Source organism: Actinia tenebrosa, unplaced genomic scaffold (assembly GCF_029948245.1).
Source record: "Actinia tenebrosa isolate PJP-AT-01 unplaced genomic scaffold, QUT_ActTen_1.0 PGA_scaffold4__44_contigs__length_22323623, whole genome shotgun sequence".
Classification (NCBI taxonomy): Eukaryota; Metazoa; Cnidaria; class Anthozoa; order Actiniaria; family Actiniidae; genus Actinia; species Actinia tenebrosa.
The window spans coordinates 21,824,196-21,841,163 of NW_028292581.1; the positions used below are offsets into that span (position 1 = coordinate 21,824,196).

Consider the following 16,968-nt stretch of genomic DNA (forward strand, 5'->3'; position numbering starts at 1 on the left):
TCTTCTTTCTCACCTTGTCGTGCGGCAAGAAAAGCAAATCCGCCTGATGAACTTCATTGGGGGTATTTACGGTAAAGCTGGGCCTGGGAATGTACTTGGGCACGGGAAGATAAACCTGCCAGATGGTTTGTTTTCTTAGCCAGTTCTTAGCCGTTTCTTCTGATACCCTGGCCGCGGTCGCGAGTTTCTTGATAGCTGACGCTCCTTTCCAATAACCTTCGGGCCCATAGTAAATCCTTTTGAGTTTGTCCTCTACGCGGCCCATTATATGAATAGAATCGCGCTTCGCTTGATTCAAGCGAAGGATAGGACAAGATTGATCTTACGTCCGTTAAAATCCACCGTCTTTCCGTCCACCTTAATGGTGATGTTTATGCTTTCTACCAAATTAGACAAGTCATAGCTCAAAGAAATGGGAGTGTATTCTACTGGGTCAAATGGATTACCTTTGGGCAGAAACTTGGACATGAGAGAAGACTTTTCTCCATTGTTGTAACTATGGACCAAGTCGCAATAGACTTCGTAAGAGGATGCGACTTTCCATTTCACGGGTATGGCTGTGTCGGTAATCGTCTTACCCGAGGCACATAATAAAGATCCCAATGGGTCAGACTTTCCAAAAGTTACTGAATAATTTGGCATATTATGTTTGAAGGTCATTTCGTGCGGCAATCCTGTGGTGAGCGTATAACCGTGTTTTGCTAATTCCTTAGCAAGGGTGATTGGCGTGTAATGTCCATCGGGTAGCAATACGCCTTGATAATTGCCGCCGCCTTTATGCTCAGTGATCAAGGCATTGACTAAATTATACCAAGAATTGTACAAAGAACAACTAACCAGCCTAACCTTATGGGCTTTGATGGGGGGATTCAAATAAGTGGTAAAGTCATTCTTGTCGCTTTCCAAAAAGACGATCATATATTTCAGGAAACACAGTTTCCTTCGTTAGAGCAGATACGCCAAAGCTACGCCTCCCGCCAGCCCTGCGACTCCTACAAAGACCAGCTCACTATCTTTTTGTTTCTTAGAAGGCTGATAGTAATTCTTAAACTGAGGCTTTCTTAACCCCGTCAATGCCGCGGGGTGTGCTTGCGCATAGAGCTTAAAGGCGTAGTCTGTGTTTTCGAAGTTCTTATCCGCCTGCATCTTGTCTTGGTAGTTCTTGTCCAACCAATCCCTGTAAGCTTGTCTTTTTTCATTCCAAGCTGCCACGTCTCGCTGATATTTCTCCAGCGCTAAGTCGTGTCTCTTCCTTTCGGCGGCTAAATCTCCGCTTTTGTCGCCTCTGACTAATCTATCCAAATACTGACCACCATAATTAGCTCCAGTGAATGCTAAAGCTGCAATAACTCCACCTGCGACCACGCTAGCCATTATATATTAGAAAATCACAGGGATTTTCACACCGTAGGTAGGTACTTTTCCTTCCGTAGGTAATCCTTTACCATGATAGCCCCACCCACGGCAGCGGTCATCTTAGCAAAATTAGCGAAGCTCTTGCTTGGGTCTTCAGTAAAGTCTTCTTTGAGCACTTTCTTACCTACCCAACCAATACCCGCAACGATGGAAGTAATAATAGCTGCTTCTTCAACAGTTTTCAATAACGCGGTTGACATTATATTACAGAGCGAGAAGGTTATTACTCCATTTCAGGGATCTTACTTTTTCTAACAGCCGGTTCCACAGGTGCGTGATATGTTGGCGGTTCTACTTTTGGCTTCGTAGCCCGCCATTGTAAGTAAAGGCTGCCTGCTGCTATAGCAACTCCTAACGCGCCAATGACGTACCCAGGATTAATGAAGGATTCCTCTTCTTTTTCCTCCACCTTTTCTTCTTTTTTGGCTTTGTTCTTTTTATTCATCTCCGCGAGCTTCTTACCGGCAGCGACTCTGCCCGGAGATTTAACCTTGGTAATCTTTTGCTCCTCTTGGGGCTGCTCTGGTTCACTCATTTATATCTAAGGACTTGAAGGACTTGATAAGTACTTGACTAAGTACTTAAGGACGACTTGGAAATAACCTGGGCGCGACCTGACCAAGTACTTAAGGACGACTTGACTAAGTACTTGAGGCGACTTGATCAGGTACCTCAGCAAGTGCCGCCTGGAAGACCTTTTCGACTTCTCTGTCCTTCTTGAAGTCCTTCCAAGACGCCAGTACCTCCTTCAAGTCGACATGCTGAGCTACGTGGAGTGCCGCAGAGGCGACTGCCATTAACTTACCGCACTTCAAAGACAACCACCCGCAGGTTATCTTAAGTTCTTGGGCGATGACATAGTCCTCGCTAATGTCCTTCCGCAGTTGCTCCAAGTCGTCTATGGGCAGCGCAAGTCCGAGAAGCTTGGTGGCCAGCTTAATGGCTGAGTCTGCTACGGCGTCCGTGGTCTTACTTGCAAGGGCGGCCTCGTACCTCTTATGGAACTTTTTGACTTCCTCTTCTGACAACTTATTAACTTGCTCATGGGTAAGTTCCTTACCTATCATTTCTTTACACTTCCCCGAAGACACAAGGATGTTAAGTTGTTCCTTAAGGTTACTTTCGTCTAACTGCGCGGGGACTTCATCTAAGAGCTGCTCAATGTCCATATACATTAGGAATCATAGATTCCAACCGTGTAGGGAAACCTCAAAGAGAAGATCATCTTGGAATGTTGGTGCGTCTTTAAATGCCGCATGTATTCGTGTAACTGTTCCTTGGATATCTCACCGCCGTAGTCAGAGAGAATGGTTTCCAGATCACTCCGACTCGGAGTATAAAATACGACCAGGGAGCCTATGTTTTCCCTGAAGGGTTTAGAGACACTGGTAAGCTGCTGGGAAAGCAACCAAACGCTGATATTGTCGTGTCTACCGCTGAAGGCGAGCTTCACCAACTCCGAAGTGCGCTTTTTTACGTCGTCCCCGCAGGCAATGTCATCCAGTATGAGTAAAGTCTGTGTATCTTTAGGGAATTGCTTGTGCCAGAACTTAAGATGGCTGGATAACTCGTTAGGATCTAAGATATCTACAAAGAAGTCGTCATCTTTCACTCCTATGCCCGTCCAGGTGCGGTTATTCACGTAGGTGGGGCATAATAGCACGATGTAGTCGAAACGGCATCTAAAGGGTCCTAATAGCTGCTCCACTACGAATTGGGTCTTTCCGCAGCCGGTGGGTCCTACTATCAGAGCATTGCAGGGAATATGGTTCGGATCCATTATATATACGATGGAGCCAGTGGACGCAGTAAGAAGGATTGCCGGCGACGCAAAAGATAAAAGAGACACCATAGAAATGCAAAGGGAGGAGATCGATCGGTTAAAAGAGCGCGTGCAGGAGTTGTACGATGAAATGTGCGGTCTGAAGCGTGCAGAACGGTTTGGCGCGCTGATAACGATGGCGGGCTGGGCTAAGGAGTCCGTTAAGGACTTCATGCGATATCCCCTGTAGAATGTTGACGTTTAGGTTAAGTCTTTGTTAAGGATGCCTGGAAACTATTTAAAAAGTGTCTTAGAATGTTGACAATAAGGTTAAATCTTTGTTAAGGATGCCTGGAAACTATTTAAAAAGTGTCTTAGAATGTTTACGATAAGGTTAAACCCTCGTTAAGTCGCTCATAAGCTATTCCAAAAAATGCCTCAGAATGTTGACAATAAGGTTAAATCTTTGTTAAGTATATATACTATTTAAAAAGTGTCTTAGAATGTTGACGTTTAGGTTAAATCTTTGTTAAGGATGTTAAATGGAGGCTAAGATATTGTTAAGTATATATGGACTGCTTGTTGTGTAAGAAGGTGTTCAGCACCAAACAAAGACTTCAATACCACGTTCGTCGCGGCGTTTGTACAAAGAAACCCCTTAGCCGCGCTTGTAAGGATTGCGGTAAGGAATTCAGCACCGTTCAAAAGATGCAACAACATCAGGATAAACGCATTTGTGGGCTTTGTAAGGACTGTAATAAGGAATTCCCCTTCGAAATGCAGCAGCATCTGAAAAGGGGCGTCTGTAATCGAACCAGACAGTGTAGTTTCTGTAATAAGATACTTAGTAGTCGTCAACGTTTACAGACGCACCGGAGAACGCATGAAGTGAATTATAGGTTTCTCTCCCGCGCTTACGACTTGGAAGGCGTGGATTGCTACCAATGTGCGGATTTGATGTGTCGCTGCCCGCATAAAGAGGATTACTTAAGGAATCGCATAGATTACCATAAGAAGATAGTCCGTACTTTCCCCTCTTTTGAACGCGCCGAAGGCGTTCCGTGGACTAAAAGGGAGTATTGGAGGCAGGAGTGCGATCGTTGTGGTTGTGTTAGAGAAGAGGAACATATCTTCAACTGTCTTAACAAAGATTTAACCTAAACGTCAACATTCTGAGACACTCTTTGAAATAGTTTCCGGGGTGTCTTAACAAAGATTTAACCTAAACGTCAACATTCTGAGACACTTTTGAAATAGTTTCCAGGCATCCTTAACAAAGATTTAACCTAAACGTCAACATTCTGAGACACTCTTTGAAACATATGATACGCAATAGCATTTCTTGGGGCCTTTAATAGTAAAGCAGGGTTTGTGCAAAGAGTCTCAAATCCCATTCTTCTTTTTATTTATTATTATTAAGAATAATGATAATGAATTAAGGATATTTAATAATAATAAATAAAAATAAGGACCCCTTTTAAAGGGCACTTGCAGAATTCAATAATAATAAATAAAAATAAGGACCCCTTTTAAAGGTATATGCTAGCCTACGCAGCCGCCTTCTTTGGAGGATTCCTAATCGCCCTTTCAATATATGGACTGTATTACATGCGAACTACCAAGCGACTGTATAATCCCTGAAACCCCCGCAATTCGTGAGGAGAAAAAATACACCTGCCTTCATTGTGGCAAGGTATTCCCCGAAGAATCCTTTGTGGGGCATTGGTGCTCCGCGGATCCTAAAGCGCAGCGGACTTTAGCAGACGCGCTTAACTACAAAGAGGAGATGGAGTGACCCTCCTTTCAATGTCGAACTCCCATCGGCCATTTACCTTACCATAGCTGCGTAAGTGGGTGAATTCCTCGCCCTGAATTACGTACCGCACGCAATCCGGCGCCCAAAGGGAATATTCCTTGCCTTCTAAGTCTTTGAGGACTAACCGTAAACGGTCGATGTCTTCGAAGACGACGTAATTTTTTATTTCGTATGCTTTACCGTGGACGAGATCACGCCAGTGAGTCAAGCTGAGCTTCATTATACCTATGGAATATCTTTAGGTGCGTTTTCAAAGTGGCGTAGGACTTAAACCGCTTTACACAGCCCTTACAGGGAATACGAATGCCATCCGCGTAATCCATCAGGGCACGGCAGATAATGTCGTAATCGTTGCTAACCATCGTTAGGTAACCATTTACGTCAAGCTGTGAGATTTTCTTAGATTGCTTCGCGGATAAGACGCCGTTTCCTTTTGGGGTTTTCAACTCAATACACAACCCGCGGTATTTCTTATGCGCATTTAGGATTAAGAGGTCGGGTTGACCGGCTTGGTAGCCTTTTCGCCAGCAGGTTATTCGTTTGCTGTCTGAATCTTGAAGTTCGCCAAGACCCGGCGCTATGATGAAATCGGGGTAAAACCTACGTATGTAGTCGACGACCTTCGCGTGTAGGTCGGCTTCGTTTTCGATCTTAAATACTAACTTGTTTGGGCCGCCAAACCGCCTTTCTATTGCATATTTACCCGTTTTCCTTAGCGCGGGTAGGACTTCCTCAAAGACCCAATCACGAAACTCCACAGCTTTGGGTAGTTTGGAGCTAAATATCAGTTCGTACAAACCAGGTTCGGATATAAACACGGCATTTGGTTGCGTAGTAAAGGAGCGGTGATTCGCAGCCCCTTGTAGATCAACCCATTTTTTCTGGTATTTCTCAGATACGTGTGCTCTAATTGCATCTCTAGGGCGCTCATAACCCAACGCCAAGGCCACCTCCTTTGCTTTGAAGTACAGTTTGTCGCCTTGCACTATGCATTGCAGTTTGGTGTCGTTGTTTTCAAATACGCGAAGCATATTATACGTAAGGAATATTTTAATAGGCAACGCTCTTTAGCTGATTCATTTCTACGCTCAGTTGCGCATCAGACACCACGAAGATGTAGCAGTTTATTTTTTCACCGTCGCCCGCGGAGGCATTCTTGGTGCGCTTGATCTCCAATGTTATGCCATCCTGCGTATTTACTAGACGTAAACCCTGGCCATGTAGGTCTTCGTCGTTAATGGTGCGCATGTCAATCCACAGCGCATACTTATCCTTAAAGAATTCCTCGGGACTTACCTGGTCGCCAAACTTACGCTTTGCCTCTCTGTACACGTCTGCAGGCTTTATTCCCTGGGAGTAGACCTTGTTTGGGACTCCGTTGATATTCACGCCGACGTTAGTAATGTTGGGGTTGTGAAAGGCTTCGGAGTCGCGCTTACCGGCCTCGTAGGGTTTGGCAAACACCAGCATCAACCCCGTGAGACTTCTTCGGGGGAGGTTAATGCTTTGGTTGATAACCTCATCCGTCTTATCCAGGAAGCTAAACGTCTTATACATTACTACGTGGTCGTAAAGGAATGCCTTTCCGGCGCTGTATTCCATGCCGGCGCTACGGGCCAGCTCTTCGCTGTACACCGTTTCGTACTGTAGCTCTAAGTTGGTAATAGAGTATGGGGTTGTTGTGGTAAGTGCAGTGCTTAGCCCACCAATGATGTTATTAGCATCTGCTAAGGTTACTTCAAACTGCAGTTCGGATAACTGTCTTGGGTAATACACACCGTGATTCGTAATCACTTCAAAGTCTAATGGTATGACATACTTACTACCATAGGCTGTCTTTATTCGCTTTGCGTCTGCCACTGCGGTTTCTCCGCTGCCGTCAGTAGGTTGCGTTTTCGTAGGTGTGCGAACCTTACGTAGAATGACACTACCAATTCCTTGTTCTATCCTTTGCGCGCGGTCAAAGGCTGTCAACCATAAGTCTTTGTACGTGGTATACAGATCGTACCTATTCAAATCTAATAGCGATTCCCCGGCGAACTTTACGCGCATCTTAGAAACAATGTTGCGACCCACGTTGTTAACGATAATCCTTTCGTCTGTGGGGCTTGACTGCACCGCTAGGTCGAACCTTAAAGCCAAGGTGCCAGGAACCAATACTAGGTTATCCGTTAGGCGGGGCACGCCTACGTACAGGGTTTCCCCTGGCTTTGCGCTAGAAGGTGTGAATGTAACCCGGTGAAAGGTGCGTTCTGCTTTCAGTCCGCCAACCTGCTTAGGTAATACGTTGGGATTTAACTTTGAGCTTATCATATATAATGGAAGTAGAAGGAACGGATCCAGACTTTGACCCCACCACTGAGGAAGGTCAGGCTGACATTAACGACGGTGATGAAGAACCGCTGCTTCCCACCCAACAAGTCGACGATTCCCTAAGGGATAGGATTGCAAAGGCCCTAAGACATCCCAAAGCACGCGAGTACACGTTTCCGCGTGAGCACATAGAGCTTCAAAACATGGGCGAGCCGGAAGCAGCCGCGCGGGAAACCATAGAGTGGGCGACGCAAGAGCTAACGCAGCGCTATTCCCACTTTGATGCTGACGACGTAAGGCTCACAGAACGCGGAAACAAAGTCCTCATAAGCGTTCAAGACCTGAGATTTCCTGACAAAGACCGCTGGACGAAACCACAACCCCTCTTTGATGAGAATGGTGACGTTAGGGGCGACGTCTTAAGATTAAAAGGCTTTCAGCATGCTACCCGAAGCATGTTAGAAAGGTTGCAAACCCTGAATGAAAAGGTTGCGCTAGAAAAACGCGTCGAGGAACTACAAGAAACGTTAAAAGAAAGGGAGGAAGAATACGCAAAGCAAACTCAGCTAATTGTCGATGCTGAAAAGAAGTTCGGCAACGAAAGAATGGTAGAAATGAGAAACCAGTTGGATAAAACCCTGCGCCAAAGAGATAAAGCACAAAGGGACTTAGAAGAAGCTAAAAACTCAGGCGCCTCGGTGGAAGCACTGCGGGAAACGTTGGAAGAAAGGGAGGAGGAATACATGAAGCAAAACCAGCGGCTTGCCGACGCACATAGAAGAGAGGTCGAATTCAAAGAGCAAGACATAAGGGATCTGGTAGACCAAAGGAATGAGATTCGACGTGAAAGGAATAAATTACAAAAGGATCTTGATCTCACCCTGCAGGCGTTGGACGTAAAAAGCGAAAACCTGCGGGCTGAAATGTCTGACTCCTTGGTAGAAAGGCGAATGTTAATGTCTGAAATCAGTGCAAAAACAGATCAAATTCAACAGAAAGATCAAGCCATCAAAGACTTAGAGTATGAAATAGAACGACAGCGGGGGGTAATCGAAGATCAAGAACGCCCTGAGGAAGAAAAGGAGGCAGCTCAAAAGGAAATAGAAAATCTAGAGGTACGCCTTGCGGAATTGCGGGTGGAAAAGGAGAAGTTGGAGAAAGAATTAGGGCTTACCACCAAGGAAAAGGTAAAAAGAGCCCTTTTGAAGTATGGTGTTCCGCTGGCATTTGCGGTTGCTATTTCGAGCGTAGTAGGAGTTATCCTTAGCTCCCTTAAGGCTACAGGCGCGGGCGTAAAGAAATTAGGCAGTGGACTAACGGACTTGGGAAAAAAGATGGCAGCCGGTCTTCCTGGGCTGCTGGGTAGTGTTCTTGGCCTGGCACTTAGGGCCGGCGGCGAACTGTTGAAGTTCGTGGGGAATAACATCTGGATATTAGTCATCGCTATTGGAGTGGTACTCCTGAAGAAGATGAAGGGTTAATCTTATCCTCGTGTATTACTGGTGGCTTATCGTCGTCAGGCATCCGAGGCATCCTCGACTGGGGATAAGTAAAGATAGTATTCGCGCCGCCCTGATAATGCGGAACTAGCGGCAGCACGCTCATGGTGCTAATGGGCTTATGATTCCAAGTAGCATCCGTTGGAGGATCTTTTGACGGGGCGGCATTTATCCGAAGGTAGGCAACGTCGTTGGGAAGAACCTGAAGCTTCGCATATTGACAATTGGCTATCATGTGAAAAGTTACCGGCGTTAAGTCTTCTCCGCTTCTTGGAGGGGGTTCCGACGAGAAATGGGCTGGGTTCCTATTATTATCTTTTTTTCTGTAGGGTAGTAATGGGTGGTTATCCTCATCGACAATCCTAAACCCGACATTACACGAATACCCCGTCGAAATGCTAATGGTACACATGATCAATCCCAGGCCCCCAACCTTTACCCACAGCCCGGTGTCAAGCCAATGCTGTTCTAAGTAGTCCTTCTCCTCCAAAAAATGTAGAAACCAATCTTCCTTCGCGTGTGGGTTCATATATTTCAGCAAACATAGTTTGCTTCTAGAGACTAAGCACCGTAAGAGTGCTGATGGTTGCGTGGTTATAGATAGTATCCCTTTGATTTTCTATGCTATTTACCGTAACCTTTCCCGTATCGTCTACTCTTATCTGCAGCTTTACTAGCCCATGGCAATCGGCGACCATGTGGAAAGTCCAAACGGAAAGATTCTCGGCGCTGGCTGGGTTGGGCTCTACGGAGAAATGCGCAGGCTCCCTGTTGTTTGTCTTATTTCTCATAGGCTGCAGTACGCCATTCTCATCCAGGAACCTAAAGCCTACGTTGGCGTGACTGCTCGTGCCAATGCAAATACTACAAAGGATTAACTTCTTTCCTGAGTAATTCAAATTCACGGACATGCCCGTGACATCAACCCAAGATGCCTGGTTGTATTTTTTCTCGCCTGTGTAAGTCGTATAGACACAATCTACTCCAGCTACGTAGGGGTTGTTCATCGCCATATATAATAGCTCAGACCAATGCTTGCAGCTGCTAAGCCGGCCTTTAGTAAGTTATGGTCATATTCCTCAGGTATCGCAGGCAGGACCTTCTTTGATGGTTTCTTAACTACGGGTAGCTTCGTTTCATGCGACTTTTTTGACTTCTCCACGAAGTGAGGAATGTTCCTAAGAGTGTCAGAGTTCACGTCATTCACCCCAAACTTCATATCCTTAGTAGCTCGTTGAAGTTTGTTGTTGTATCCTACTACAGAGCCAGTATTTATAGATAAATTACTGGGCATTAACCAACAACCCGGGGCTACGGCATAGTCCAACCTCGCCTTAGAATTTTGTATAGCTAGTTGGTAACGCTGTACGCCATTGCTAATGTCGCCCTCCAAAATCGAACTTTCGAATAAGATCAAGGCTTCGGCTCGCGTCTCTTCTGCGGCGCCGGTATTCCCCACTATACTCGATCGGGTGTTTACCTGAGCTCCAAGGATGGAATACACGTAAGCTTCTATGCTGCGGTTCAAACGGGCAAGGCCGGCTTTGGTTAGTCCTTTACCTTCTGGGGGTATGAAATTAAGATATTGCTTTGTTTGCTCGTCGTTGGCAATCTTGATAATCAGTGGATTGGCCCCTGCATACTTACCACCCTCGTCTTTGAACAGAGGTCCGTCTCTGACTTCCTTAGTGGTCTTAGCATTTGGTTCAAAGAAGGTGCTACTGTCGTGAGTTTCTTCGTGATATCCCGTGTTCCACCGTAGCCGCAATGCATGAACTTCTTTATCGCTTAGCACATGTCCACCAATCCCCCAATAAGCCCAAATGTGCCCTAGACCATTGTTAGCACCGGTAGTGCATCGGAAATCCTTCCCTACAACACCAAACTCCTTACAAAGCCTGTCATAAGCCGGCACGCTGTATTTGTTATCTCTTGGATAAAACGCGGCATCTCCTGGTAATGCAGTAACGCCCATCTCATGCAGTATTCTTCTAACCGTGAAGTGAAAATGAAACATAAATATCGAATTCTTCATCAAGTTCGCACTCACACCACAGCCGCTAGTGGCACACCAAACCGCAAAGTTCAGCTGCTGCGGCCAATAACGCATGTTAGGACCGCTTAACCATTCATGAGATTCCTTGGCGGTGGTATGAATAATGGGCACGTTTTTGAAGATATCTCGCACCTTTAACGGAAAGGAATGGTTGTTAGAGATCCGCATGTTCAATGTCAAATCCAAACTTGGATGTTCATCAAATGAAACCGCGGGTATCGGATAAGTACCGGTACCAAGCAATAATTCCTTTGACCAACCTTGCACGGGCTTATGTTCGATATAACCAGAATTCTTCAGTTGATTGTCTATCTGATCGACCAGCGTAGGTTTCAAATCCTCGTTGCTGTACATCCTAGAGCCGTTATAGTAAATCCCATCGGGTCTCCTTTCGAACTTACTAGGGTCTGCATGCGGAAACATCTTCCTAAAGGCCCTCCAATTCCAGTAATCCCGGTTGTCGTGATGTGGCTGCTCCTCAATATCATTCCCAAAAGCGTCGTACATTAGTATATATAATGGATGTTATACCATCAGCACCTCAGTTGTACCCAGATGTTCCCTATACTACACCTAACGAACTAAACGCCGAAAACTTTCGTCTGAATAAAGCGAACTTAATCCTGGCTTACTTGGAAGGGCAGGCAAAACACTATGAAAAAGTTAGAAAAAAGTACGTTAGAGCCCGGAGTACGCTACATAAGATTGCGATAACTTCAGGATCCATATCTGTTGTGTTAACGGGCTCTGGCGTTGCTACTTCGCTTACTGGGCCGGGAATAATCGTTGGAGTTCCTTTGGCCGGCGTTGGGGCAGCTTGTGGTATCATTTCGGCTGTTGCTACGGGCATTATGAAAAAGCTATCCACGAAAATATCCAAGCATGACACGACAATAGCTCTATCTAGGGCTAAAGTAAATACTATTACCGATCTTGTCTCAAAGGCTTTGCGTGACAGAAAGATAGACGACGTAGAATTCTCGCTTATTCTGGCCGAAGAAGACAAATACGAGAAATTAAAGACGGACATAAGGAATAAAAAAACAATCGTAAAAGATCTTTCCGAGGAATCTCGCAAAAAGATCTACCAGGAGGCAAAAGAAGAGCTTCAAAGAAAGCTTGCTCAGTAAATATCGTGACGGGATTCTATTTACATATCGAACGTCAGTCTAGAAATTACGCGTAATCTTATGCCATAAGATTTATGCTAATTACTCATCTTATGGCATAAGATTTATGCTATTCGCTCATCTTATGGCATAAGATTTATGCTATTCGCTCATCTTATGGCATAAGATTCACTATCTTCTCGGAATCCATCCTAATAGGGGGTGGCTGGGGTCTATTTTGTAAAATATTTCGTAAATTACGTCGGGGTAATAAGGAATATCCTTATTCAGCCGACAAAACATCCACTCGGCTTTTGTCATATCAGAAACCTCAGGAATAGACTTACCGGTAATTTCAGACAAAAGATAGGGAATAGCTTTGTAATATTTCCCTAGCTTTAATTTTTTCAACGTTTTCCGTAGACTTTGTGGGGTTGGCTCTTCTAAATGGTCTATGATTTTCTTCTTTACTTCGTCGCTTAAATATACCGGTCGATAACCTTGGATATGACTCATCCAGTCCCTGAAGTATTTTATTCTCTTATATGGCGTTTTCTTACGACCTCCATTGGCGTAATACTGCTCTCTGGTAGCATTTGGTACGGCATTACGAATATTCTTACCACACTCGTAACACTGTGCTGACGTGTCGTCTTCTATTTGCATTTTCTTACCACAACACCATAAACCCTTGGGCTTAGGTATGTTAACTTTGGATCTTAGGCAAATTATACAGAAGTCATTGGTGAACTTTTTACATTCATGCATCGTATATCCAACAAAATATTTTAACCTCCGTTTGCGGTTCGACAACTAGCAGCAGTAAGGACACGGCGCGCGGGTATTTCCCGCTGCCGGCGCCTTCCTTAAACCGCCTGTAAAACCCGTAAATCTTTGACATTGACCGCGAGTCCCCCTTACTGCTGCTAAACTTGACATAGAAGATGAAAAACATTTCTTGTTATCATGTCCTTATTACTCAGAAGAAAGGTCTAAGGTTGTTGAAAGACTCTATTCGTCAGAAAATATTAGCTTACACGACAAAAATGAAAATGAGAAATTTTTAATGATGACAAATCCTCCAAAACCACTACAAAAAGCAATAGCAAAATTTGTATTTGAAAATTTTGAAAAACGAAAAACCTTCATCGATGCGTTGGGTGGCCACTAAGTTTAAGATTCTCGATTAATAATAATTTGTAATCTTTGTCATCTTTGTGTTGTTTAGTTTAGTTTATTGTCTTTTAAGCCAATGTAAAACTGATTTACACGGTGACAATAAATTGCCTTTTGCCTTTACCTGCCACCAACAATATATCGGTTCACTTTCAATATAAACGCTTTTTTTTTTTTTCGATATTAATTCCAGTGCCCCACGAATATTGTGTACTGCAGCTTCAAACGCAGCAACAACATCGGCAGCGATAACGGCAGCACAAATGACCAGTAAGTGTGGTAAGTAGAATAACAGTATTTTCCCTTGCATTGATAAATCACTATATGTGTCATAGCTCGGCTTTGCTAGAGTAAAAAGAAAAGTCATTAACCCTGTATTTTTAAACCAACAGCAACACAGTCGCAACATCAACAACAACACCAACCAGACGCATGGTAAGAACATGGTTGACAATGAAAAACCATAGTCATTCTAACTCAGAGGCAGAAAAAAGGAATACCAGAAAAGGAATGAAAGATTTGTTTTGAAGAGTTTCACTATGCTGACGAATAGCTGAGGACGGAATGATAAGGAATATAAATTCCTTAGGGTCGAGAGAGCTGTCTTCACTAATCATCAGCATATTATAAGGAAAACCCTTCCAAAACAATGTCCTCTATATATTTTTTCAATTTGTTAGATCAAAAGCAAATTTTGATACCACTTCATCATCATTTTTTAATAAGAGTCTGTTTTAGTCCCACTGTTAAAATACTGATTTCTCTAGGTGAAATTTATGTTTAAACATCGAAGTCTTGGTCTATAAATATCTTGAAGGATAAATCACTGCAAGAGATTGTGTGCACAATATTAATCACGCATTAAATAACAATTGAACAATTAGCATTGAACAGTTATATCTGCTAACAAACTCATCTCCAGCCTCTTGCTTGTCTGGTTTCTGTGCAGATGCAGCTAGGGGTGGTTCACATGAAGGTTAGCCATATACTACTTTGGTCCATTATTAGGGACCTTAAGCTGCAGGACGGCAACGTGGGCGACAACGTCGGCGAAATTGAGGCGCTTCAACCTATTGTATTATTATTTCGTGTTTACCAAGGATTGTACTCAATAAGCATCCCCGTTTTAGAGTGAAATGATGTCTTTTGGGAGCGCTTTACTTATAACGAAAATCAGCAAAGATAAGCTTTTGGCGTAGCCGTTTTCTTTATTACGTAAAAATAGGATATTTCACGTCTTACTTTCAGCATCATAATACGGAAATGATGCACAGCATTTCGTACATTCCAACGAGTAACTATTGAATAGCGCAATTAGTGCTATAGAATGCTTGCAGTCGTCGTTGTTGCCGTCGTGCAGCTTAAGGTCCTTATTGTAGAGCAGAGTAGCCTACATAAATGAGTGAAATGACTTTGTTAGAAAACAAAATTGTATAGGGCTCCTTCCATGAAGATTCACTCCACTTGTATGGCTATGTTTACGACATGATCCCCTATTGTTTTCTATTTATGTGAATGAGCTACCCAACTGATGCCTAATTAACCACCGCACTAGCGTAACATTATTTGCTGATGACACAGCTATTTACTGTTCTCCAAAATCAGTAACAAAGTTACAGAGGCTTTTGAATGAAGACCTACAGCGCTTTGCACAGTGGCTTCCAAACCACAGACTTACTCTGAATATCAAATCTAAATTTAAGTGATTATTGGGGGAACGAAGAGACAGTCCCATACAATCAGCAATGGAAAAAAACAACACACAAACGAGACTAAGTGTGAGCAAAGACAACTCAAAACTGGAGTATTAAGATTACCTTATGTAGCATGCTTTTTTAAAAAAAACAAGTTTCAAAGAATAGTATTTCTATTCGTCTTCTTGTAACGGCCTTCTCTGTCATCGAGGACGTAATTTTTTAGATTAATCATTTTGAGGTGGCATGTAGCACGAAAACGTTAACGGTTAAATGGAAAATCCCCATTTTTGAAATACCCATAATCAGCAATACACGACTATTCTAAGTTTGGGGGAAATACCAATAGACCCTTTTCGAGTTACAAACACCAACACCAACGTCCGCCCTTTTTGCCCTTGCATGGATAAATCACTATGTGTCATAGCTCGGCTTTGATTGGTTGCATACATTATTCATAATTCTATAAATGTTTTTTGCCTCTGACTATTTTTGTATTTGCATGCACTAATAAATGTCTATGTCTCATGGCTGCTTTGCTGGTAAAGAAAAAAGATTATTGGCCTTCTGTATTTCGAAAACAACAGCAACGATATCAACCACAACGGCTGCAACACTATCAGCAGCAACCATAAGTGTGGGGATTCACAATCACTATATAATACGTTTATGGAAAAATTCAACCATTTTGCAATGTTTTTTCGAAACAAATCCAAAACGAGACATAAAAGACCGTACGAAGAGCGTCCATCTACAAAATATGAAAAATGACATTTCTTGAACTTATATATTAGGGGAAATATACGTGAAGGGTTCTAATTCAGAACGACTTTCAAGGGCACATTTACCTATATATTTCACTGAACATTAAGGCTATTTTCATTATTAGTACAACAAATTACTACAACACGATTCAATGCTTAGATTAGCTAAGATTATCTTTTGTAGCTTGTTTTAAAAATAGATTTTAAGTTTTCAAAGAATGCATGATATGACTTTTATTTGGCTTCTGGTGACATTCATATCTGTCATCGAGTACATCGACGTTTTTTCTTGCCACAAACAGAAAACGTGACCAAGGTTTTGTCGTTTTCGTCCATTTCACTTTATCTTTTTCAAACTTTCTCGCCAAAGATAATATTTTTTTGTTTATTATTTACCACTTTGAGAGTTTTTCGATTTCTTTTCACTAATCTTAGATAGTTTTTCACTGATCCCGACTGACGTTTCAAGTTTGCCGTACAAGTGAATCTATAAAGTGTGAAAATGCAAGTATAAAATTTGCGCTATTTCACTATGACGTCACTTCTTGTTTATGTGGGGGATAGAATCGCCAAATCCAATAGAAAATTCAACAAAATTTGCTCCTAGCGAAACAGTTTAATCTAAAATGGCCTGGTTTTCAGATATAAATTGTTGATTTGACCCCCTCCGAAGACCATGATCCTTTGCGTTTAAACAATAGATTGTTTTGATGTGACGTCATAGTGCAAAAAAAGGTCATATCATCCAAGCTAAGACCGAAGGGGAGCATGGGAAGACAAACAATTATGTTAATTTCATGCATATTGCAGTTTTCCCTTCCTGTGCACATTTTATGCATCATGACTTTGGCATGTTGTTAATCTAGGTCGACCAACTTTGCTCTACTGTGCATTATTACCTGCCTATATGCAAATATAATATACATTTCGGAGAACCCAAAATCCTTTTCGGTCTTAGCTTCGATAATGTGAACTTCTCGAACCCATACATACATACATACATACATACTCTATTTGTTACAAGGGTGGCCCGGGGGAAATAGTGATATCTCTTTTTGTGTGTATTTTTTTCCTATAAAAGCCATGCAAGTGATGTAAAAGCTACAGCCACCAAGAAGAAGCCTCAGGGATTGCTCTTTTATTCAAAATTAGTACTAAAGTTAAAGTAAGTATTGTAATATCATTAGCCAAGGATTGTCTTTGGCATTGACCCTGCAATCAATCTGGTGAATTTGAAAACTCTAATTGTTTGTTTTTTTAATTTTATTTTAGTTCCTGTAGCTTATTAATATCGCCTGGTGTACGGGGGCACGGGGGCACGGGGGACGGGGGACGGGGGACGGGGGACGGCGAACTTAAAAGG

The 16,968-nt window shown here is 43.0% G+C and overlaps 1 protein-coding gene across 2 annotated transcripts in view; it reads left to right on the top strand.

The window, feature by feature from the left end:
- The window catches only part of LOC116292826 (uncharacterized), a 50,165-nt gene extending 33,260 nt beyond the window's left edge, over positions 1 to 16,905 (top strand). The window contains exons 5-8 of one of the 2 annotated variants that reach the window (XM_089036971.1): positions 13,341 to 13,426; positions 13,540 to 13,582; positions 14,097 to 14,123; positions 16,041 to 16,905. In XM_089036971.1, coding sequence (XP_088893097.1) covers positions 13,341 to 13,426; positions 13,540 to 13,582; position 14,097 — 130 coding nt within the window. In that variant the 3' untranslated portion in view covers positions 14,098 to 14,123; positions 16,041 to 16,905. Of the gene's footprint in view, positions 1 to 13,340; positions 13,427 to 13,539; positions 14,031 to 14,096; positions 14,124 to 16,040 lie in introns of those variants that run through there. The other variant, XM_089036970.1, reaches the window with a different exon arrangement.
- Positions 16,906 to 16,968: the final 63 nt, after the last annotated feature.